Below are 26,698 nucleotides of genomic sequence, written 5' to 3' on the forward strand. Positions count from 1 at the left end.
TCCAACTGGAGTCTGTTGTTGTTTTACATATGCATGGGGGTGAGGTGAGAGTCCATTTCTTTCCATATGGAAACCCACTTTTCCCAGACCCATTTTTTTAACACACCATCTTTCCCCTATGGAATTATAATGCCATCTTGCTGCCATAAATCCCTGTCTATGTCCGGGCTCCCTGGTCCGTTCACTTGATGTTTTGTCTTTATATATATATAAAACACAATGTCTTCATATGTGCAGGGGAAACTTTCCCTTCTTGCTCTTTAGAAATGTCTTGACTGTTCTTAGACATTAGCTCTCCCATATTGGAATCAATATGCTAAATTCCAAGAGTAGTCCTGTCGGCATCTGATTTGGATTGCACTGAATTCACAGACTAGACTGGGGAGAACTGACACATTTATCATTTCAAGCTTTCCCATTATAACGCATCTCTCCACATCATCAGTCCTACTCTGAGGTCCTTCTCTAACATTATGTTATTATCCCCATACAAGTCTGACATAATTTTTGTTAGATTTATTCCTGGGTACCTTATAACATATTGTGTTGCTACTATGAATTAGAGTTTTCTTATTTAAATGAATAAGGTTATATAGAAAAGCTACTGATTTTTATACTTCAACCTTGGGTTTAGTGAACTCTCTCATTATTTCTAACAGATTATCTTGGACTTTCTATGTGAACAATCAAATCACTTGCAAACAATAACAAGTTTGTCTAATTCTTTCCAGACTTTCTCCCTCACTTCATAACACTGACTTATAATGCCTGAATACTAGGTACTTTAGTTTGCTAATGCTGCCACAATGCAATATTCCAGAAATGGCTTTTATAAAGGGGATTTATTAAGTTACAAGTTTACAGCTCTAAGGCCACAGAAATGTCCAAATTAAGGCATCCAGAGAATGATACTTTGACTGAAGTAAGGCTGATGCCTGTTACATGGGAAGGCATGTGGCTGGTGTCTGCTGGTCCTCGTTCCTGGTTCCGTTGCTTCCAGCTTCTGATGCCAGTGGCTTCCTCTCTAAGCATCTGTTGGCCCACAAGACAGCTGTTCTGGGGCAAACTCTGGATTTCATCTCTGAGCTTAGCCTCTCCCAGGGCTGGAGATTTCTTCTCTCCATGTTCTAGCTATTTCTGTGAGTCCTTGCTTAGCACCAGGGCTATGTCTGTCAGCACTGCCTGCATCTCCAAACGTCTGCATCCCTATTGACTCAGACCTTTTTCTCTGTGAGCTCTTTTAAGGACTCCAGTAAACTAAGCACCTTGAGTGGGTGGAGTCTCATCTCTATCTAATCAAAAGGTCCTACCCACAATTGGGCATCTCCACAATTGGGCAATTCACATCTCCATGGAAACAACCTAATCAAAGGTTCCACTCTGCAATATTGAATCACGATTAGAGATTGGCTCTTCTGGGGTATATAACAATTTCAAACCAGCACATTAGGCCCCTTAGTTTTTTAATGATAATGTTTCTAATATTTTACTATTATTTATGAGGCTTGCTATGAGTTTTTAAAACAATAGTTTTCTTGAAGTATAATTCACATACAATCCATCCATTTAAAGTAGGCAATTCAATGGCTTTTAATATATTCACAGATATGTGCAATGATCATTACAGTCAATTTGAAAACATTTTCATCCCCCCACACTTACTCCACCCCCCAAAAGGATCCTTTAGCTATCACCCTTCTTATTATGGGTTTTTGGGAAATAATCTTTATGAGGTTTTTTGTAAGTCCAATTGATTTTTAGCATGATAAGATGCTGTTATTATGAATGAAAGTTGACATCTATCAATGATATTTTTCCCTGCATCTACTGACATGACTAGTTTCCTCTTTTAACCTGTAAAGACAGGGAATTCCACTGATAAATTACTGTTTAGCTATGAGGTTCTGTTTTTTAATACCCAGCAGGGTTTGAGTTTTGATTGTTTTATTTTGGACTGTTGGTGTCCACCTGACCAAGCCAATGTGTAGGGTGTCCGCTGTGTGGGGCAGTGCTTAGGGGCCAGGGACACATTGCTTTGCCTACTTCTGGCTCTAGGATCAAGGCTGTACTAGTCTCATGAGTGATTCATTCCCTTCTGTGAAATGAGTTAAGACAGTTATTATCTGTTTTCTGAAGTTGGTAAACTCACATCTGTAACTGACTGGATCCAGGGCAGGAAGCAGACAGGCTACAGTTCAATTTATTTAATGGTTATGACTTTATCCAAGTTATGATTTCTTCTTCAGCCAATTTAATTAATTTATCTTTTCCTATAAAAATGCATCTAAGCTTTCAATCACCCTTGCATTCTTTGGGGTTTCAAAAAAATCTCCCACCTTTCTGTATCATATCTCCCTTTAGAACTATAATTATTTGTGCTTTTTTTTCCTTATCAGACTTGCTATAAAGTTTTCTACTTTATTAGTTTTCCTGAGAACAAGCTTATTATGATTTTGTCAACTGGGTTTTTAGTTTTCTATTTCATTCATTCCTGCTCATATACTATGATTTTCCTGCCCTCAGGTTTTCTTCAGTTTATTATTCATTTTTCTATATTCCTGAGATGAGTACTTAATTATCTTTAGTCTTTCTTGCATTTTGATCACTCCATTTAAAATCTAAATTTCCCTCTAAGTATTAACTCAGCTTTATCTCGTAAGTTTTTATGTTCTTGTTCTATTCTAAACATTTTATAACTTCCATTGTGATTTCCTCTTTACCCCAATATTTAGTAGTGCACCTTTCAGATTTCAAATATAGGGAACGCTTTTTCTCAATGGTCTCTAGTCTATTTAAATGATATGAAGAATGTGTTCTGTAGGGTAACAATTCTTTATTTTGTGGGAATTTTCATTGTAATCTAACAAGTGGTCAATTTCTGTGAGTGTTCTGTGTCTCAAAATAATGAATATGGCATTTGTTCTCTGTTGGGTGCAGAGTTCTACATACGTCAATTGGCTCATACTTATGATCATCAGCGCTTTCACTTTCTTTATAGTCTTTTACCAGCGTCATTCTTCACTCTATAAAGACAAACTTGAAATCTCTTACACAATGGTGGGCTTTTAATTTCTTCTTGTAATTCTATCAATTTTTGTTCAATGCATTTTGAGACTGTTGTTAAGTCATATAAGGTCATTACTGCAAAAGTTTCTTCATGGAGATTTTTTATCATTATGCGATATGCTTATTCTTACTAAAGCTTTTATCTTAACTTCTATTTGGGGCTGATATTTATTTCCAATAACAGCTTTCTTTGGTTAATGTTTACTTAGTTAATCATTTGTATTTCTTTGTTTTTAATTATGTAATATTTTAAACCTTCAGAAAGATAATTTAACAAACATCTACCACCCAGCTTAAGAAATAAAATATCAAAATACGGTCAAAGTTTCTTGACCAGACCCCTCCCCACCCCGTCTCCTTCCTCTCCGCTCAGCTTTCCAACAGTCCCCTCCAGCCTAGACAGGTAAATGGAGTCCTGAACTTGATGCTTACCATTCCTAGGCAAGCTTTTATACTTTTACTGCATGTTGATCATGAATAATATATAATACTGTTTTGTGTTTTTCAACCTTATTTAACTAGTATCTTATTCTGTGTATAATTACAAAACCTGCTTTTTTCTCAGCATTATGTTTGGGACTTATCCATGTTGAGACATTTGGTTCTAGGTCGTTCCTTTTCCCTGCTCTACAAATGCAGCACACTCTTCCTACCCATTCTCCTGGTGATGACCACTCGGGCGTTTTCCCAGTTCTGCAACTACTTTTCACGCTGCTACGATGGTCTTGTAGGTGTCCCTCTGTGCACGTGGGCAAGAACTTTCCAGGGACAAGAACTGCTCACATGAGGCTCCAAGGGGCCAACATATGCAAGTGCTCTCCACAGTGGTCCACCACCTGCCGGCAGTGAAAGGAGTCGCTTCCGTACATCCTCTCCAGAACTCTGGTCTATTCTTTAATTCCAGCCAAATGATGGCCAGGAAAGGGCGTGACATTATGGGTATGATTTTCATTTCCCTGACCCCTGAAAAGACTGACCATAGCTTTAGAGGTTTATTCATCAGCCCTACTTTGAGTTGTTTATATCCTCTGCTCTCTCTTATCACATTAATTTCTTTTGGATTTGTAGAAGTTCTTGATACATTCTGAATACGAACCCTAAGTTAGTTATTTGCTGACACTGGAGATACTTTCTTCTAGTCCATGGCTTGTTGCTTTATTCTAAAAAGTATTTTATTGTGGTAAAATTTGTACGATATAAAATTACCATTTAAAATTACCATTTTATGATATAAAATTTTGGTATACAATTCAATGACAGTAAATACATTCACAGTGTTGTGCAACCATTATGACTATCAATTTCCAGAACTTTTTCTGCACCCTCAAACAGAACCTCCGTACCCAGTAAGCAGTAACTCTCCTCCCTCTCTGCCCAGGGCCCCCAGCTGTGGGGAATCTCTAGTTTTTCTGTCTCTATGAATTTGCCTATTCTAGACATTTTGATAAGTGAAATTATGCAGTATTTATCTTTCTGTGTTTGGCTTATTTCACTTAGCATAATTTTTTCAAGATTCACACATGTTGTAGCATATATCAGAACTTTATTCTTTTTTATGGCTGAATAATATCCATATATATATTTATACACACACACACTTCATTTTAGTTTCTCCATTAATCTGTTGAGGGACACTGAGGTTGTTTCTACCTTTTGACTAATGTGAATAATGGTGCAATGAATACTGGCATACAAGTATCTGAGTCCCTGTTTTCAATTCTTTGGAGTATATATTTAGCAGTGGAATAGTCAGGTCATATGGTAATTCTAAATTTGACTCAAAAAGTTAAACCACCAGAGCAGTGGCTGTACCACTTTACATTCCTGCCAGCAATGCAGGAGTGTTCTAATTTCTCTGCATACTTGCCAACACTTATCTTCTTTTGTTTTGCTTTGCTTTTGTTGTTGATGTTCATAATTGCCATCCTAGTAGGGTGTGAAGTGGTATCTAATTGTGGTTTTGATTTTCACTTCCCTAATGACTAAGGACATTGAACACCTTTTCATGTGCTTGTTGGCCATTTGCATATCTTATTCGAAGTGTCTATTCAAATTCTTTGCTGCTTTTTTACTGGGTTGGTTGTTTTTTAGTTGTTGAATTTTAAGGGTTCTTTACATATCCTGGATATTTATTATTTATCAAAGATATGACTGGCAAATATATTCTCCTATTCTGTGGGTTCTCTCTTCACTCTCGTTACAGTATCCTTTGATGCACAAAAGTTTTTAATTTTGATAATGTTCAATTTATCTAGCTTTTCTTTTTTGGCCTGTATTTTTGATGTTATATTTAAGAAACCATTGCCAAATTCAAGGTCATGTAGACTTGCTCCTACATTTTCCCCTAAGACTTTCATACTTTTATCTCTTAAATTTAGGTCTGTAATCCATTTTGAGTTAATTTTTGTATGTGGTGTGAGGTAGGGGTTCATATTCATTCTTTTGCGTGTGGATATTCCATTTTCCCAGCACCATCTTTTGAAGATACTTGAATGGTCTTTGCACCCTTGTCAAAATTAATCGACTACATATGTGATGGTTTATTTCTGGGCTAACACATATATCCTCTATCTCTATCTTAATACCAGAGCCACAATGTTTTGATTACTGTAGCTTTCTACTTAGTTTTGAAATCAGGAAGTGTGAGTCCTCCAATTTTCTTCTTCTTTTTCAAGACTGTTTTGGCTACTTGGGGCCACTGAAATTCCATATAAATTTTAGGATGGGTTTTTCTATTTCTGCAAAAAACACATTGAGATTTTATAAGGATTGCATTGAATCTGTAAATCATTTCATGTAGTATTAACAGCTTAACAATATTGTTTTCCAACCCATGAACATGGAATATGTTTCATTAATTATGTCTTCTTTCAGTAATGTTTTCTAGTCTTCAGAATACATGCTTTGAGCTCTTGGTTAAGTTTATTCTAAATATTTTATTCTTTTTGATGTTACTATAGATGGAATTATTTTTAGATTATTCATTGCTAGTGTATGAAAATATAGCTGATTTTTATATACTGTATGGTGAGGGTCACGTTTCATGCTTTTCCCACGTCTATCCTGTTTTTGCAGCACCATTTGTTGAATCTTTTTTTTCGGAAGTGCATGGGCCAGGAATCAAACCTGGGTCTTCCGCATGACAGGTGAAAATTCTACCACTGAACTACTCTTGCACCCCTGAATTGTAACTGATTTTGTTGTGACTTTGCATCTTGCAATGTGATATGTTTGCTTATTAGCTCTCACATTTTTTGTGGATTAGTTAGGGTTTTTCAAATATAAGAACATGTCATCTGCTAGAATAATTAATGTTAATTCTTTCTTCCAATTTGGATACTTTTTATTTCCTTTTCTTGAATAATTTCTCTGGCTGCCTAGAATTTCCAGCATTATGTTGAAGAGAAGTAGTAAAAGCAGCCATCCTTGTCTTGTTCCTGATCACAGGGGGAAAGCTTCCAGTCTTTCACCCTTGACTTGATGCTAGTTATGGGCTTTTCAAATATGGCCTCTTTCATGTTGAAAAAGTTCCTTCTACTCCTAGTTTATTAAGTGTTTTAATCATGAAATGGTGTTGGATTTTGTCAAATGCCTTTTCTGCATCAACTGAGACGATCCTGTGGTTTTCTCCCTTCATTTTATTAATCAAATCATTTATTGAGTTTCATAATTTGACCCACATTCCTGCATTCTTGGGATAAATCCTACTTGGTTGTGATGTATAATCCTTTGAATAGGCTATTTTTTGTTTGCTAGTCTTTTGTTGAGGACTTTGTATTATAATCATAAAGAATATTGGCCTGCAATTTTCTGTTTGTCTGGCTTCAGTATCAGGATAGTAGTGGCTTCACAGAATGATTTAGGAAGTATTCTTCCCTCTTCAATTTTGTGAATGAGTTTGAAAGGAATTGATGTTAAATATTCTTTAATGTCTGGCAGAATTCACCACTGGCTTCATCTGGTATGGGGCATTTCTTTGTTGGGAGGTTTTTTGGATACTATCTCAATCTTCTTACTTGCTATATAGATCTATTCATATTTTCTATTTCTCTTTAAATCACTTTTGGTAGTCTGCATGTTTCTAGTAGTTTGTATCTTACATCTAGGTTATCCAATTTGTTGGTATACAGTTGTTCATAATTTTATCTTATGAACTTTTCTGTGTATCTAAAGTTGAAAGTAATGACCTCACTTTCATCTCTGATTTTAATAATTTGAATCTTCTCTCTTTTTTCTTAACCTAGCTAAGGTCGATTGTGTGGACTTTGCAGAGAATCAACATTTGGCTTTGCTGATATGTGCTATTGTTTTTCCATTCTATATAGCATTTATCTCTAATCTTTATTATTTCTTTCCTTCTGCTAGCTTTGAGTTTAGTTTGTTCTTCTTTTTCTAGTTCCCTAAGGGGTCCACTTAGGTTATTGAGGTGAAATCATTCTTCTTTTATAACACAGGCACTTACAACTATAAATTACCCTTCTAGCACTGCTTTTGCTGCATTCTATAAGGATTGGTGTGCTGGTTTGAATCTGTGTGTACTCTCAGAAAAGCCATGTCCTTTAATCCTCACTCAGTATTGGTGGGTGGTATCTTTTAGATTGTTTCCATAGAGATGTGACCCACCCAAGTGTGGGGTGTTAACTTTTTATTAGATGGTTTCCATGGAGATATGTCTCCACCCATTCAAGGTAGAATTGCTTCCCGGAGCCCTTTAAGAGGGAACCAATTTGGAAAGAGCTACGAGAGCCACCAGAATGGACAGAGTCAACAGAATGGACAGAGCCCTGGGGAAGCCATTGAAGACTCCTGGAGAGAAAGCTAGCAGAGGGTGCCATGTGCCCTTCCAGCTGAGAGAGAACCTGAACATCATTAGCCTTCTTCAACCAAGTATCTTTACCTGGATGCCTTAGATTGGACATTTTCATATTATTGCCTTAATGTGAGTATTTTCACAGCCTTAGAACTGTAAACTTCTGTCTTATTGTTCTATCCATTATTGAAAATGGGATACTGAATTTTCCAACTCTTACTGTAGAATTGTGTATTTATCCCTTTAGTTCTGTCAAATTTTGCTTCATATATTTTGGAACTTTGTTTTTAACATTTATATGTTTATAATCATTGTATCTTCTTGATGGATTGACGTTTTTAGCCATATATATAATGTCCTTCTTGTAACCTTATTTGACTTAATTTTTATTCTGACAATAAAGCCACTCCAGTTACCTTCTGGTTACTATTTGCATGTGTTCTAGTTTGCCAGCTGCCAGAATGCAATATACCAGAAACAGGATGGTTTTTAAAAAGGGGAATTCAATAAGTTGCCAGTTTAGAGTTCTAAGGCCAAGAAAATGTCTCAATTAAAGCAAGTCTATAGAAATGTCCAATCAAAGGCATCCAGGGAAAGATGCCTTGGTTCAAGAACACCAGTGAAGTTCAGGGTTTCTCTCTCAAGTGAGAAGGCACATGGCAAACACAGTCAAGGTTTCTTTCTCATCAGAAAGGCACATGGTAAATACAGTCAGGGTTCCTCTCTCATCTGGAAGGGCACAATGCAAACTTGGGTCATCTGCTAGCTTCTTCTCCTGTCTTCCTGTTTCATGAAGTTCCCTGGAAGGCATGTTCCTTCTTCATCTCCAAAGGTCGCTGGCTGGTGGACTCGGCTTCTTGTGGCTATGTTGTTCTGCTCTCCCTCTGAATCTCCCATTCTCCAAAATGTTTCCTCAAACTAATCAAGACCCACCCAAATGTGTGGAGACATGCCTCTATCTAATCCAGTTTAACAACCACTCTTGATTAAATCACATCTCCAGGGAGATGATCTAATTACAATTTCAAACATACAATACTGAATAGGGATTAGAAGAAACGGCTGCCTTTATAAAATGGGATTAAGATTAAAACCTGGTTTTTCTAGGGTATATACATCATTTCAAACCAGCACAGCATGGGCTATCTTCTTCCATCCTATTACTTTCTAAACTTCATTATATCTTTGTATCTAAAATATGTCTCTTGGGACATGAATATAAATGGATCTTTTTTAATCTACTCTTACATTCTTACATTTTTAATTGCAGAAATTAATGCATCTTTATTTAAAGTAATTAGTGATATGGAAGAACTTACTTCTGCCATTCATTTGGCTACTTATTTTCTGTATGTCTTGTATTTTTTTGTTTCTCTATTCCATTACTACCTTTTTTGTATTTAGTTGATTTTTTAATATGTATCCATTGATTCCCTTCTTGTTTCCTCTTCTGTATACTTTTTAAAAGTTATTTTCTTAGTGAAATAACTGAGTATAATCTTGGGGATTATAGTTAATATCTTAAACTTTTAACAATCTAGTTTGACTAATACCAGCTTATCCTTCCATAGTATAAAAACACTCTGCTCCTATGCATCTCTATCACCTTTTTTATAACATTATGGTAAAATATTACATATTTTCACATTGTGTGCCAATAATATAGATTTATAATTACTGTTTTATACATTTCTTTTAAATTATACAGGAAAAAAGAGGCATTACAAACTAAAAGAACAATAATACTGGTTTTTCCATTTACTGATGCAGTTATCTTTACCAGTGTCCTTTATTTATTCATTTGGCTTTGAGCTACTGTCTAGTGTCCTTTCCTTCCAGTATGGTAGCTTCCCTTAAGCATATTGTAGGGAAGGTCTACAAATAACAAATTTCCTTGGGTTTTCCTTTTCTGGAAATGTCTTAATTTCTCCCTCATTATTGAAGGATTGTTTTGCCATATAGCAAATTCTTGGTTCACAGTCCTGAAAGGACTTTAAATGTCATTCCATTGCCTCTGGCCTCCAGGATTTCTGATGAGAAATCAGTTGCTAATCTTATTGAGGATCCCTTATACTTGAGGAGTTGTGCCTCTCTTGCTGCTTTCAAGATTCTTTGTCTTTTTCTTTCAATAATTTGATTATAATGCATCTCATTGTGGATATCTTTGAGTTTATTCTATTTGGAGTGAATTGTGCTTCTTGGGTGTGTATATTCATGTTTTTCATAAAATTTGGGAAGTTTTCAGCTACTATTTCTTCAAAAATTTTTTACTGTCTCTTTCTCTCTTCTCCTTCTCAGACTCTTATGATGTTATTTTGGTACGTGCAATGGTGTCTCACAATTTTTTTTTCAGGTCTGTTCATTTTTCTCATTTTTTAAATTTCTGATCCTCAAATAGGATAATTTCAGTTGCTTATCAGCAAGCTTGCTGATTCTTTCTTATACCTATGCAAATCTTCTCTTGAACCCCTCAAATGAATTTTTTTCTTCTTTCTGCATGGGAAGGCACTGAGAATTGAACCCGGGTTTGGCATGGCAGTCGAGAACTCTGCCACTGAGTCACTGTGGCCCGCCCTAATGAATTTTTCATTTTGGCACCTGTACTTTTTTACCTTTAGAATTTCACTTGGTTTCTTTTTAAAATGTCTGTCTCTTTATTGGCATTCCCTATTTGTTCATACCTAATCCTGATTTCCTTTAGTTCTTTGTCCATGGTTTCTTTTAGCTCATTAAGAATATTTACAACAGTTGATTTAATATCTTTGACCAGTAATTTCTATGTTTAGGCTTCCTCAGAAATGACTTCTGTCAAATATTTTTTTCCAAGAATGGGTAATAATTTCCTGTTTTCTTTGTATGTTTTGTAATTTAAGGATAGGTTTAGCCACATAACCTTTCCTAAGGACTGTGATCCACTTGGTGATTGAGCAAAGGAGGCTGATGAGGAGAGGTTACTTCTTCCTGTGTGGCCACAGGACCACAACTGTCCAGAGGAATTTTGAATGGCAAGCAAAGGGAATCAGAAGGAGGGCGTACAAGGCTAAGCAATAAGAATGGTGAGCTGAGCCTGGGCTGACAGGAACTCAGAGCAAGGGACAGGAAGCACAAAAACAAGTTCCATAGGATTGATAGCCTAAGAGGCTAGGGGCATTAAGCAAAATCTATGGCTTAGAGGTCATGCAGCCTGTGAGACTTTCCCAAGGGTCATGGTGGTGAGACGACATGTTCTCTGATGTGGCACACAAAGAGGGTCAGAAGAGTGGAAATACAGTGGTGTCAACATATTGGTGAGGTCAGTCATGGCAGAAAATGGGCCCATAGCCTTGACTTCCAAGGAACTTGGTTGGAGCATGGGCTCCAGATACAAAACAGAACTGAGGGGCCTCTTATGGTCTTAGACACTGGGGAGAGGTGTTTATGGAGTGTTTGTGCTTTTGTTCTCGGAGAAGAAAAGAGAGCCATGATGCCAGGCCTGAGATGTCAAGAAGATAAGTTAGTGAGTTGAAGCCCAGTATCTGCCAGACAGTCTGGTCCCTAAGGAGCTAAACTCGCCCCTTAGATGGCACTGTAGCATCCAGCTTCCCTCCCAATCAGCCTGGGGTCTAGAACTGGAGACCCACACATTGCAAACCTGCCTATGGTTACTTCCTATGTGATCTCTTTTTCTTTTCTTTTTTTTTTTTATTGCATGGGCAGGCACCTGGAATCAAACCCAGGTCTCTGGCATGGCAGGTGAGAACTCTGCCTAATGAGCCACTGTGGCCCACCCCCTATGTGATCTCTTACGTATTATGGAAAGTTTGTCTGATATGCCAGCTGTCTGAGCTGTGCTCAGGAACCAAGAAGAGGATACCTTCCCAGCACCCAAGGAGATGAGAAGTGAGCAGACCAGGAGTGTGCAGACAGCCTTACCTGGAAGACAGTGAGGATGGCAGCTGGGAAGGTGTCAAAGTTGGTTGTCGGAGTCTCATCTTGAAAGTTGAACCTGAGAAAAACAAGAAATCTTGGGAAGCAGCAGCTCCATCAGAAGCTGTTTACAGACTGCAATGGGCTGCTTTCTCAGAGTCACCAGCCTGGGGGTAACTCCCCAAATCCCCAGTGAGCACCTTCAGGGAGGGAAGGCAGGTGGAGGAGATCAGCAGCAGAACTGTCTGCTCAGAACTCAAACTCCAAGTGGAAGGCTGCTCATACCCTCTCCTCTAGGGCACCACTTACTGTCCCCCGAACAGCTGCATTCCCAGCAGAGCAAAGACCACAATGAAGAGGAAGAGCAGGAAAAGGAGGCTGATAATGGACTTCATGGAGTTGAGCAGTGACACGACCAGGTTCCGCAAGGAGTTCCAGTACCTGGAGGGAGACAGGCAGGTCTGCACACTGAGCTTCACCCTCATCTGGCCCTTGGCTCTCAGCCTGTGCCTTCTGTGCCCTTCTGAGCCCTGATGCTCCCACTGAAATCTCCCCTGGAGTTCGAGACCCACCATCCTGGACTTCTCTACCTGGAGGCCCACTGGGAGGCACAGACACGTGTCCAGTGCTCAGCTCACCATTTCTACTATCTCAAACCTGCTCCTCCTCCTGTCACTCTTCTCAGCAGGAAAATGCCACCATCCATCAGGCGGCCAAAAAACCCAGACTTCATCCTTGGCCCACTCTCCCTCTCCTTCTCCCTGCAACATCCATTGGCCACAGGTCCTGGAATTGTCTGTTTTCAGCAGGCCGATAACAGAGCTGAGCCAGAACACACACCAGCCTTCAGCAGCAAGCTTGTGATAAAAGCTTGTGATAAAAGCACAGTTGCACCAGGCAGTGTGTTCAGTGGCAAGCACCTCCAAGACCCACGAGTAGTATGGAGCCTGCACTTGGGGTGGGGATGTGACAGATCGGTTTCTTAGCCTCCCCCAATGCTCTTCTCCTCCCCATCCTGCCACACAAATACTCCTGAAAGGCAGAAACTGTCCATCTCCTTTACATCTGCATCTCCAGAGCCTCCAACAAGGTCTGGCAAGCAGGCTCCCACCGGAATCTGCTGATGGTCTTGCTGGTGACAAGTCAGTGACTGGCCTCCTCCAGGCATAGCCTCCAGTCCTGGAGGGAACATTCTCAGGAGACCCAGGGTGCACAGATTTCTCAGAAGTCCAAGGGAGTCACCCCCAGGCCCCCAGGGACACGCTAACATGCCTCTGTTCCTTTGTATATGCTATACCCTCACCCTGGAAAGCCCCTCCCTTCTTAAACTGAAACATCTGTTGCTCCTTCAGCATTACTTCAGGTACGAAGAAAATATTAGTAACAATAACATCAACAGCTAACACTTATTAGGCATCCACCATTTACAAGACCCTATAGCGAACATTTTGCAAGTGTGATTGAAATCCTGGAGGTAAACACTACTTCTGTCCCCATTTTACAGGTAAGGAAAGCAAGGTGCAGGCCTGATGACACGAAGCTGTGCTCCTGACCCTCATCATCCGCTGTTCCTATTTCTTCTTCTTCACCTCAGGCCTGCCCCCTGTGCTGCTCTGGGCTCCCCAGAGCTTGCGCTGCATCTCTTGTGGTTGCCAAGCCCTGCACCCAGGCTGGAGAGCCCCAACCAGGTCCAGCCATCCACTTCGCTGAGCTGGCCATGACTGGGTAAGAGGTCACCACTCCAGGTAGAAGGAAACATAAAGCTGTACATGGTCCAGCATCCAGGAGGCCCAGGCCACTCCCAGGTCTTCTACTCAAGGTGCCTGAGGGCTGGCGGGCAGAAGGACCAAAACATTCTGGAAAAAGAATCCAGCCACCTGCCTGGGCGAGTAGGGGTCTGAACTGGCCCTCCTCCAGGCAACTGAGGACTATCCTCGTCCTGAAGCCCCTGAGACAGTGTGCTCTTGGCAGCCTTTGCTGGCACTCACCGGGCCCCTCTCCCTTGGAATCTCAAGGAAAGTGGCGGAAGACTGAGGACATGCCACCCTAAATGCTCAGCAAATGCTGGCAGACCTAACTGGCCTGAATTCCCACAGAAGACCAGCCCAAACTCTGCTGTACATACACCCTCGTGTCCACAGCGGTCTTGGGCTGAAAGTTCAAGTGGATGGTGAAAGACCGATGGGACTTGCTCTATTCAGAGAGATGTCCCCATTCATGATGGGTGGTGCCCATGTGGGACCGAGTGGGTCCTGTGGCAGCAGGTCTGGTGCTTGACCCTGCAAGGCCATGGCCCAGGCTGCCAAGGACACTGCAGGGCCAGGGGACGCTGGCATCCTGCACTTCAGCTGCTGGTGGCATCGCAGCCTCAGAATCCAGGGTGAGGTGAACCCAGGGCAGTTGTGGGTTCCCAGTTGGTCAACCATGGTTAAGAGAGGGTGACCTCCAGCTTTTGCTACTGGTAGAATTGTGGTGGAAAAGTTTTTGTCCCTCTTGCCCTCCACTCCAACCTCTGGCAGGACTGGGACCAGATTTTGTCCCAGCTCCCCTCACTAACTGCATTCCATCAGTTCTTCTATGCAGAATGGAGCAACATGCATACGGGGTTATCTGAGAATCAAATAGGTAAAACTGGAAATTCAGCATCCTCATCTCAGGAGACTCACAACATAGGGTCACGCCCAAGAATGGAGAGAGCAGAGGAAGCAGGCTGGGCAGGGGGGCCCTGGAGGCTCCAGGCTGGTTCTTGGAGGCCATGGGTTCAGGGCTCAGGGGCCACTCCAACACAGGCCTGCACAGGTCACCCTGAGCTCTCTCCCTTCTCTAGAGTGGGGGCTGCAAGGTAGGTGGGTAGATTCAGGGACAGCAAGATGAAAATACTTCCATCTGTTAACATGCATTTTCTCTATTAATTCATCTTTTGAAGGTTGGGGAGACAATAAAGGGGGTTTCATGAGAGGGGATGGTCTGAAATAGCGGACTGCAAGCTATTTGGAGAACTAGAAAGAGGGCTGGCAGCCCCGAGCTAGAAGCGGCTCCAAGGCAGACGTGTCCTGCTGGGATGCACTTGTATCTTAGCATGTGCTGCTTCATAACCATCTTTTAAAATGTAAGCTAATTATAAGCCACAAAAAGAACATCCCGATGGTTGAGATCCAGGCTGGAACCCTGAATTCCTTGCACTATAGCTGGCAAAACTCGCTGGGCCAGAGCTGCCTACCTCCCGCCCTGTCCCGCACCAAGAGCACACATTCCACACCTCACACCCTGTCCCGCACCTGGGAGCACAAAGACCACGTACTTGGTGACTTTAAAGATCCTCAGCAAGCGGAGCGCCCGCAGCACGCTGATCCCAAAGGAGGTTCCTGGCTTGATGGCAGCCCAGACCACTTCAAAGATGCTCCCCACAATGACCTACAAAGGAGACGGCGTTGTGTGTACGTGTCAGCGTCCCCACATGTGGTCACCCTGCATCTCTAGGCATCGCCTGCCCCCACTCCCCGCCTTCCACCCTGCACAGGTCAAGCTCCTTAATCTTCAGGACAACCTGTCCTTCCTGTCACCTCTCAACCCACAGACACTGGAAGTTGGCAAGGAGACAGGACATGGGGCGGCATTATACCTGTCAGTTTCCTGACCTTAAACCCACTTGTCTAATGTCTCATCTGTGCTTTGCCTCAGGCAAACCATTTCAGACAGCCCTGACCACCAACCAGTTCCTTGTAACTTCCCCTCCCTGTCCTGCCACTGCTTGGAGGTTGTCAGATTCATGAATTGTGGTTGACTCTTTCTTCCCGCTGACAGGAGTCCGCACACGGTCACCAAGTGTGCCCCATGTGCTTTATGGTGGGGTAACCCACGGGTGTGGAAGCTGGGGACCCAGAGGTCAGCAGGCCTCTGGCACCTATCCAAGGTGACCATCACCCCTCACATATACTCTGAGAAGGGCCATCCGGCCAGTCCTGGGGGAGTGACTCAGAAAGAGTAGGGGAAAGATTTAAAGTGTTGAAGGAAAAACCCACCAATCTAGAATTCTATACCCAGCAAAATTATTCTTCAAAAGTGAAGGAAAAATAAAAACTTTCCCAGAGAAACACAAATTAGCGGAATTTTCTTAACTATCAACCTGCCTTGCAAAAATGTTAAGTTATTGAGTGAAAAAGAAAATTACATGGATCAGAAATGTGGACCTATTTAAGGAAAAGCTAAGCATTAGAGAAGTAATAATGAAGGTAAAATAAAATATTTCATTTTTTATTCTTTTTTTCACTTTTTATTGTGGCAAAATATATGTTAAAAACATCTTACCCATTTTAAGTGTATGTTTATGTAACATAAAGCATATTGACAATGTTGTCTAACTTTCACCACTATCTATGCAGCACTCTTTCATCATCCCAAACAAAAACACATTATCTGTGAAGAATGCTGCTATAAGTGCTGGTGTGAAAACAACAGTTTGGTTCCCAGTTTCCAATTCATTTGGATATATTTCTAGAAGTGGGGTTGCCAGGTCATATGGCAATTCTTTGCTTAACTTTCTGAGGAGCCACCAAACTGTCTTCCACAGCAGCTACACCATTTTCCCTTCCCACCAACAACAAACAAAGGTTCCTATTTCTCTGCATCCTCACCAACAATTGTTATTTTCCATTTTTTAAATAACAGCTATCCTAGCATGTGTGAAGAGTTATCTTACTATGGGTTTCATTTACATTTTTCTAATAGCTAAAGATGTTGAGCATCTTTTCATGTGCTTACTGGCCATTTGTATATCTTCTTTGGATCAATGACTACTGACGTCTTTTGTCCATTTTTAAATTGGGTTATTTGTCTTTTTATTATTAAGCTGCAGGAGTTCTTTATATATTCTGGATATTAAACCCATACCAGATAAATGATTGGCCACCATTTTCTCTCATTTTACAGATTGTCTTTTCAGTTTCTTGATAATCTCCTATGATGCCCTGCCTTGTTCAAGGTGGTAGAAGGAGAAGCTTCAGGGCTCTATCTGTGCACAGACTCTTTGAACAACCAGCAAGAACTGAAAGAAACATCTTTCTCAAAGCTCCAGAAAACAATTAAAGGATTGCAGTAACGGTGTGTGCTGAATCAAGAAAAAGGCAAGTTTAGAATGACAGGAACTTGTGGTGCCTTGATTGGCTCCTCCCCCGTTCCCTCATCAGAGCAGCATGGAGCTGAACTGGGCTCCCAGTGCAGGTCCCTGGTCTGGGTTCCAGAGGGAGCAGAGTAACCCTCAAGCACAAACTAGGAGCATATATGCTAGGACCAGTCTGTCTGGTGGCAGCCAGAGAGACTGAATCAGGACACTCTTTACAGGACTGCCATCCCAGAACTTGTCTTATGTGTAGAAGGCAGCTCAAAGAGCGGTCCTAAAGAATACTGTGGGAGAAAAACTCAATTCATGGCTACCCAAGGCAAGGATTCTTGGCTATAGGACATAGTGTGCAGTGCCAGGGACCTTAAGGAAACTATTTCCTAGGGAAGAGGGGACACTCATATCCTTGTAAATGGGAGAATTCCTAGGGCCACATGTGCATGCCAAAGATAAAATACATGCAGAGAAATGATCAGGGAGTCAGTCCCCTACATTCTAGCTTCAAGCTATTCTTTAATTCCATTGTATGGAAAAGCTGTGAAACAGCACTCACAGAGACCAATCTGCAAAGACTGGTGTTCTCATTTGCTAGCTGCTGGAATGCAACACATCAGAGACGGATTGGCTTTTAATAAAAGGGGATTTATTTTGTTGGTTCTTCAGAGGAAAGGCAGCTAACTTTCCACTGAGGTTCTTTCTTACATGGGAAGGCACAAGGTGATCTCTGCTGGCCTTCTCTCCAGGCCTCTGGGTTCCAAAAACTTTCCCTGGGGTGATTCCTTTCTGCATCTCCAAAGGCCTGGGCTGAGCTATGAGTGCTGAGATGAGGTATGCTGAGCTGCTTGGGCTGTGCTAGGTTGCCTCTCTCATTTAAGCACCAGCCAATTAAATCAAACATCATTCACTACAGCAGGCACACCTCCTAGCCGACTGCAGATGTAATCAGCAACAAATGAGGTTCACGTACCATTGGCTCATGTTCACAGCAACAGAACTAGGTACTGTCACCTGGCCAAGCTGACAACTGAATCTAACTATCACACCTGGGAAAGCCATTTTCTTTTTTGCCATACTATTTTTGTTGTTTGCTCCTGGGATTCAAGGAAAGTTCTGTAATAATACTTGCTGGCTACTAGTTAAAGGAACAGATGCCTCAGAGTCTAAATTTCAGTGATAACACATTAAAATAGCAAAACGTCCAGTTTTCAATAAGAGATAACAAAACATACAGAGAAATACAAAGTAATCGTTCAAGCAAAGGAGAAAATTAAAGCATTATATACCATCAATGGGGACAACCAGACCTAGGAAACACCTAATGTTTTTTTTTAAATGATCCTAAACATGCTCAAATAACTGAAAGAAAACATGGAAAGGGCTGAGGGAAATCGGGAAAATGATGGATGAACACAAAGAGAGTATCATTAGAAAAAACAAATTTAAAAAGGAACCAAACAAAGCTGAAATTAACAGAAATTAAAAATTCCCTACAGGGACGAAGAGCAGATCAGAGCAGGCTGGAGAAAAAAGTCAGTGAAGGGGATAAACCCAAATAGACTCACACCACAACATATTATAACAAACTGCCAAACGCCAAAGATAAAGAGAAAATTCTGAAAGACATGAGAGAAATAATGCGCCAAATCCAAGGGGCCTCAATAGGACTAAGTACCAATTTATCATGGAAACCATGGAGGCCAGAAGGCAGTGGAATGGCACATGTGAAGTGCTGAAAGCAAGAAAAACAGCAACAAATAATTCTATACCCAGCAAATCTGTTTTAAAAAAACAAGGGAGGGCAGGCTACAGTGGCTCAGTGGCAGTATTTTCGCCGGCCATGCCCGAGACCCAGGTTCGATTTTCTGTGCCTGCCCATGCAAAAAAAAGGGGGGGGGGGGGAGACTTCTGAGAAGATGACAGAGCAGAGTGGAATGAGTTCACCCCTGCTCCATGGAACAAGATAGGCAACAGGGAGAAAATGACCAAGACTGCAGTCCTGACGTATGTAAGTAATCAAACAGGGTCTCTAGAGTCTTTGGGGGAGGAGAATGGTGGGGAAGTATAGGGACAGGGACAGGGAGGTGGGTCAGGTGACTAAATCCCCACTGGGACAGGCTGCACTGTGGGGGGAGGTGCAGTAGGAGGGAGCTGACTGTCCTCGGCTCCAGCCTGCCCAGCTGTGGGATGGGGAGACCTCCCCACACAGGTTATAATGGACTCACAGAGTGCTCACAGAGACTCCGGAGGCAGACCTGATCATTCATCATAAGGGAGAAATAATGAGGGGACAGGCCTCTGGGCACTGGGAGTGATCGCCTGGCTGGGTGCGGGAATATCCACCCCATAGGCGTGGTATCTGGTGGACCCAGCAACATGCAGGTCAGCTGACCCCCAGGTACTGGTCGACTCCCGGTCCTGCTGGCAGGGACCAGCAGTCCACCCACTTCCAGATGGGAGCAGCCACCTTCCCAAGCATTCCATCCTTGAGGCCCTGTGGTCAGGAAGGGGAAGCCGAAGGGAGGAGCCTCGGGATTGCCACCTGCTGGTGAGAATGGGTAAATGCAGGCTGGCAAACATGGCACTGCCCTTTTCTAAATATTCTTGTTATTCTTTTCACCCTTTTTAAAGGGACATTCTTTCTATATATTTTTTACTAGTAGTATAATTGTTTTCATTATTTTTATAGCTATTTTATTTTTATTGATTATTTTTATTTCTTATTTTATATATTATTTTTATTTTATTTTATTTCATTTATTTTTTTCTTAAATTTCCTCTCCCTTAGGTGTGCACCAGTCTGAGTTCACTCCCAATATATCTTGGGGTGTCTCATTTTGCCTCTGGGGCCTATTACTTTTGAGGTGTGTTTTGTTTTTGTTCTCGTTGGTTTTCATGTCTTTATTTTATTATTATCTTTCTTTATTTTGGGGGGAGTGCACGGACTGGGAGTTGACTCTGGTCTCCTGTGTGGTGGGCAGCCACTCTGCCATTGAACTACCCGTACATCCAAACCTAGCTTCTACCAGACCTGCAAGTTGAACTGTACCCCCCACATGAGATCTGGACCTTGATTTGGCGGGGAATTATTGGCAAACCAAGTACAAAATGAAACCTTCAATGAAAACAAAGTTAAATACAAAACTTTAGATGAGTAAAGGAAACCAACTTGCAAGATAAATATGACAAGATATTAACAAAGGCCCAGAACACAACAGAAAATCACAAAGCACCTGAAGATCTGGGCAGTAATGACCCAGCCAAATGACCAGATAAAGGTTCCAGAGGGAACATAGACTATGGAAATACTCAAAGATATTTATAACGAAACAGATGACTGGGAATGGCAATTCCAGGGTGTAAGTCACCTGGAAGAATCTTCTACCCCACATAGGGAAACCCTGGTTACAAAAGCTGAAGAGCTGAGACATAGAGACCCAGAGACCATCCAGCTGGTGCAAACAGCCTAACATGCCCATCTCCAAATGGAGGCCAGGAGCCCTCAGGAATGCACAGAGCAGGAGTCAGGGATGAGGAAGTAAGTAAAGGAACCCTATCAAGGTATTTACCTGCCTCCAAGGCAACAGAAGCTCACCAGCCATGTGAGGATGCAGACAGATCACACAGGATCTGCAGGAGACACAGACTTTGGAACAACCAATCAAAGATGTTCATATAACTTTGCTAAATAAAATCAGATGGATGGCTAGTGACATAAAGGAAATCAAAAACACAATAGAAGAGCACAGAGAAATTCGAAAGTATAAATAGAAAAATAGCAGATTTCATAGAGATTAAAGAGGCAGTAGATCAAATAAAAAATATACTAGGGACACACAACAGCAGATCTGCAGAGGCAGAAGAAACAGCAAGTGAATCAGAGGACAGGACAACTGATTTTGAATGCACAAAAGAGCAAATGGGAAAAAAGATGGAAAAATTTGAATTGGCTCTCAGAGAAACAATGGACAAAACAAAGTACACAAATATAAGAATCATCAGTGTCCCAGAAGGAAAAGAGAAGAGTAAAGGGCTAGGAAGATTAGTTGAGGATATAATGGGAGAAAACTTCCCAACCCTTACAGTGGATATAAATATGCAAATCATAGAAGTTGAATGAACTCCAAATAGAATAAATCCAAATAGGCCTTCCCCAAGACACATACTAATCAGTCTGTCAACTATAGAAGTAGAAAATCCCAAAAGTGGAAAGAAAAAAATACTACACCAAGGGAAACCACACAAAACTGAGTTTGGACTACTCAGTCAGTACTATGGAGGTGAGATGGCAATGGTATGATATATTTAAGATACTGAAAGAGAAAGACTTACAGCCAAGAATTCTGTACCCAGACAAATTGTCCTTCAAAACTGAGGGAGAGATAAAAGTTTTCACAGACAAGCAAATGCTGAAAAAATTTGTCAACAAGAGACCAACCCTACAAGAAATACTAACAGTAGTTCTGTTGGCTGGAAAAAAAAAAAAAAAGACAGGAGGGGGAGGTCTGGAGGAAGGCACAGAATTGAAGAGTACCAGTAAGGGTAACTTAAAGAATAAAAAGAGAAAGAGGGAAAAGAATATATAGATCTGACAAGTAAAATCCAAAGGATAAGATGATGAATTCAAGAAACGCTTTTACAGTAATTACTTTGAATGTTAACAGACTAAACTTAACCACTTAAAAGACAGAGATTGGTAGAATGGATTAAGGAATATAATCGAGCTATATGCTGCTTACAAGAGACTCATCTTAGAAACAAAGATACAAATAGATTGAAGGTGAAATGATGGAAAAAGATGTTCTGCACAAGCTCAAATAAAAGAAAGCGGGAGTAGTCATATTAATATCAGACAAAATAGACTTTAAATATAAAGGCATCATAAGAGACAAAGAGTGACATTATATATTAATAACAGGGACAATTCACCAAGAAGAAATAATGATCATAAATGTCTATGCTCTGAACCAAGGAGCTCCAAAGTACATGAGACAAACAATGGCGAAACTGAAGAGAGCAACAGACGTTTCAACAGTAAGAGTTGGAGAGTTCAATACACTGCTCTCCTCTACAGAACAGCCAGACAGAGGATCGCAAGGAAATAGAAAAGTTAAACAACTTGATAAATGAATTACATCTAACAGACATATGTAGGTTGTTACACCCCAAAACACCTGGATATACATTATTCTCTAGTGCTCATGGAATATTCTCTGGAATAGATCATATGCTGGGACACAAAACAGGTCTTTACAAATTTAAAAACATTAAAATTACTCAAAGTACTTTCTCTGATCACAATGGAATGAAGCTCGAAATTAAAAACCACCAGAGAAAGAGAACTTTCACAAATACAATTAAAGGATATCAGAAAGATATCAGAAGAGCATAAGGAAGAATTTGAAAGATTATACAGTAAAATGGCAGAGCTCATAGATATGAAAGACACAATAGACAAAATGTGAAATATACTAGAGACACATTATAGCAGATTCAAAGAAGCAGAAGGAAGAATAAGTGAGCCAGAAGACAGAACAATTGAACTAGAGCACATGAAAGAATAAATGGCAAGAAAGATGAAAAAAAAATGGAACTGGATCTCAGGGAAATGATGGACAATGAGAGATGCACAAATATAAAAATCACTGGTGTCCCAGAAGGAGAAGAGAAGAGTAAAGGGCTAGGAAAGTTAGTTGAAGATATAATCAGGGAAAATTTCCAAAGCCTTATAAAAGGCATAAATATGCAAATCAAAGAGGCCCAATGAACTCCAAAAAGAACAGATCCAAATAGGCCTACTCTAAGATACATACTAATCAAACATCAGTTGGTGAAGAGAAACAGAGCGTCCTGAAAGCAGCATGAGAAAAGCAATCTACTACATTCAAGGTAAAACATATACGACTGAGTTCAGACTATTCAACTGGCACTATGGAAGCGAGAAGGCAGTGGTATGATATATTTAAGATCCTGAATGAGAAAGGCTTTCAGCCAAGAATTCTTTATCCAGCCAAATTATCCTTCAAAATTGAGGGAGAGATTAAAATCTTCAAAGACAAACAAAGATTGAGAGAACTAGTCAAGAAGAGACTTGCCCTATAAGAAATACTAAAGGAAGACCTGTCAGCTGAAAAAAAAGACAGGAGAGGGAGATCTGGAAAACAGCAGAGTTGAAGAATATGAGTAAAGATAATTTAAAGGATAAAAAGAGAGAGAAAGAAAAGAATATACAGATCTGACAAATAAAATCTAAAGGATAAGATGGTAAAGTCAAGAACGGCTTTTACCGTAATTACTTTGAATGTTAATGGACTAAACTCACAAACTAAAAGATACAGACTGGCAGAATGGATTAAAAATATATAATCCATCTATATGCTATTTACAAGAGATGCATCTTAGACTCAAGGAAACAGGTAGATTGAAAGCGAAAGGATAGAAAAAGATCTTCTATGCAAAGCTGTAATCAAAAGAAAGCAGGAATAGCTATACTAATGTCAGACAAAATAGACTTAAATGTAAAGATATCATAAGAGACAAAAAAAGGACACTATATATTAATAAAAAGGACATTCACAAAGAGGAAATAACAATCATAAATGTATACACTCACAATCAAGGAGCTCCAAAGTACATGAGGCAAACATTGGAAAAACTGAAGGGAGCTTTACATGTTTCAACAGTAATAGTGGGAGACTTCAATACAAAACTCTCCACTGTAGATAGAATGACCAGACAGAGGATCAACAAGGAAACAGAAAAACCAAACAATGGGACAAATGGTATATAACAGACAAACATAGATCATTACACACCAAAACACTAGGATATACATTCTTCTCTAGCACACAAGGAATATTCTCCAGGATAGATCATATGCTGGGACACATACTGAGTCATTAAAAATTTAATAAGACTGAAATTAACCAAAGCACTTTTCTGATCACAATGGGATAAAGCTCAAAATTAATAATCACCAAAGAACCAGAGCTTTCACAAATATATCGAGCTTAAACAACACACTCTTAAATAATCAGTGGGTCAAAGAAGAAATTTCTAGAAAAATCAGAAATATCTGGAGACAAATGATAATGAGAATACAACATATCAAAACGCATGGGATGTGGCAAAGGCAGTGCTGAGAGGAAATTTATTGCCCTAAATGCTTATATGAGAAAACAAGAATGAGCAAAACATGAGGATTTAACTGCTCACCTGGAGAATTAGAGGAAGAACAGCAAACTAACTCCAAGCAAATAAAAGATGAGAAATAATGAAGATTAAAGCAGAAATGAACAACCTGGAGAACAATAAAACATTACAAAGAATCAACAAAAGCAAAAGTTGGTTCTTTGGGAAAAAAATCAATAAAGTTGATGGACTCCTAGCTAGACTAACAAAGAAATGAGAGAGGGATCATTAACACAGATCATAAAGAAATAAAAAAAAAATCATTAGAGATATTAGAACTATATGCTAGCAAACTGGACAACTTAGATGAAGTAGACAAATTCCTAGAAATACACTAATTACCTATACTGACTTGAGAAGAATTAGATGATCTCAACAAACCAATTACAAGTAAAGAGATTCACTCAATCATTAAATATCTTCCCACAAAGAGAAGCCCAATACCAGATGGTTTCACAGAATTTTATCAATCATTCCAAAAAGAATTAACACCAATCCTGCTCAAATTCTTCTTGAGGAAAAAAGGAATGCTACCTGATCTAGTTTATAAGCTACCAGAGTGCAATATACAAGAAATGGAATGTTTTTTTAAAAAGGGGAATATAAGTCGCAAATTTAAGTTCTAAGGCTGTGAAAATGTCCAAATTAAGACAAGACTATGAAAATGTCCAAATTAAGGTATCCAGAGAAAGAAACCTTGGTTCAAGAAGATCAGTGAGGTACAGGGTTTCTCTCTAGCTAGAAAGACACACAGTGAGATCTGCCAGCTTTGTCTTCAACAGCTTCCCTGGGACTCTGTCTGTTCTGTTGGCTCTGGTGGTTCTGGTAACTCTCGTGGCTCTAAAGCTTTTTCCAAAATGGTTCCCTCTTAAAGGGCCAATAATCCCACCTTGAATGGAAACCATTCTAATAAAAAGTTACCACCTATAATTGGGTGGGTCACATCACCATGGAAACAATCAAAAAGTACCACCCAACAATACTGAATGAGAATTAAAGTAGAGTCAAACAGGCACACTACCTAACTCATTTTATAAAGCTAACATCAGTCTAATACCAAAATTGGACAACACACTACAAGAAAGGAAAACTAGAGGCAATTTTGCTAATGAACATAGATGTAAAAATTCTTAACAAAATACTAGCAAATCGAACCCAACACCTCATTAAAAGAATTATATAATATGACCAAGTGAGATTTATACCTAGAATGTAAGGGTGATTCAACATAAGAAAATCAACCAATCTAATACAACACATTAACAAACTGAAAGGGAAAAATCACACAATCATATTGACTGATACTGCAAAAGCATTCAACAAAATCCAGCATTCTTTCCTGATAAAAACACTTCAAAAGTTAGGAAATGAAGGAAACTTTCTAAAGATCATAAAGGGAATATATGAAAAACCCACAGTCAGCATCATACTTAATGGTTAGAAACTGAAAGCATTCCCCTTAAGCTTGAGAACAGCACAACGAAGCCCACTGTCACCACTACTATTCAACATTGTATAAGAAGTCCTAGCTAGAGTAATTAGACAGGAGAAAGAAATAAAAGGCATCTAAATAAGAAAAGAAGAAGTAAAACTTTCATTATTTTCAGATGACATGATCCTAAACTTAGAAACCTTAAGAAATTTTCAGCAAAGTTACTTGAGCTAATAAATTGAGCACAGCGGTGGGATACAAGATTAATGTACAAAAATCAGTAATGGTTCTAATACAATGAGCTGTATAAGGTGACAAGGAAAAATTTCCATTCAAAATAGTGACCAGAAGAATCAGGTATCTAGGAATAAGCCTAACTAGGGATGTCAAGGACTAATACACAGAAAATTACAAAAAATTGCTAAAAGAAATAAAAAACTACCTACATAGGTGGAAAGATATTCCATGCTCATGGATAGAAGGGTTGAATATCATTAAGATGTCAATTCTACCCAAATTGACATACAGATTCAATACAATATCAATAAAAAATTCCAATACCCAACTTTGAAGACTTGGAAAAGCTGATTATCAAATCTATATGGAAGGGAAAGAGACCCCGAATAGCTAAAGATATCCTGAAATGCAAGAGCGAAATGGGAGGACTATCACTTCCTGACTTTAAAGCTTACTGTAAAGCCACAGTGGTCAAAACCGCAAAGTATTGGCACAAAGACAGAAGGATCAACCAACGGAATAGAATCGAGAGTGCAGAGATAGACCACCAAACTTATGGGCATTTGATCTTTGACAAGGTCCCCAAATCCACTGAATTGGGATAGAATAGTCTGTTCAGTAAATGGGCATGGGAGAACTGGACTTCAACCGGACCCCTACCTTAAACCTCAAACAAAAATTAATTCAAAACAATTAAAGATCTAAGTGTAAGAGTCAGAACCATAGAACTTCTAGAAGAAAATCTAGGGAAACATCTTCAAGATCTAGTAATAGGAGGTAGCTTCTTATACTTTATACCTAAAGCACAAGCTGCAAAAGAAAAAAGAGACAAATGGGACCGCCTCAAGATCAAGAGCTTCTGTACCTCAAAGGACTTTGTTAAAAAGGTGAAGAGAGGGACTTCCGGAGAAGATGGTGGCTTAGTAAGACGCGCGGATCT

At 40.0% G+C, this 26,698-nt stretch overlaps 1 protein-coding gene across 1 annotated transcript in view; it reads right to left on the reverse strand.

Moving 5' to 3' along the window:
• The window catches only part of CACNA1B (calcium voltage-gated channel subunit alpha1 B), a 221,428-nt gene that overhangs the window by 109,814 nt on the left and 84,916 nt on the right, over positions 1-26,698 (reverse strand). The window contains exons 13-15 of the mRNA XM_077148869.1: positions 15,084-15,196; positions 12,092-12,223; positions 11,789-11,861 (exon numbers count right to left, since the gene is read on the reverse strand). Coding sequence (XP_077004984.1) covers positions 11,789-11,861; positions 12,092-12,223; positions 15,084-15,196 — 318 coding nt within the window. The remainder of the gene's footprint in view (positions 1-11,788; positions 11,862-12,091; positions 12,224-15,083; positions 15,197-26,698) is intronic.

This window comes from Tamandua tetradactyla, chromosome 2 (assembly GCF_023851605.1).
Source record: "Tamandua tetradactyla isolate mTamTet1 chromosome 2, mTamTet1.pri, whole genome shotgun sequence".
Classification (NCBI taxonomy): Eukaryota; Metazoa; Chordata; class Mammalia; order Pilosa; family Myrmecophagidae; genus Tamandua; species Tamandua tetradactyla.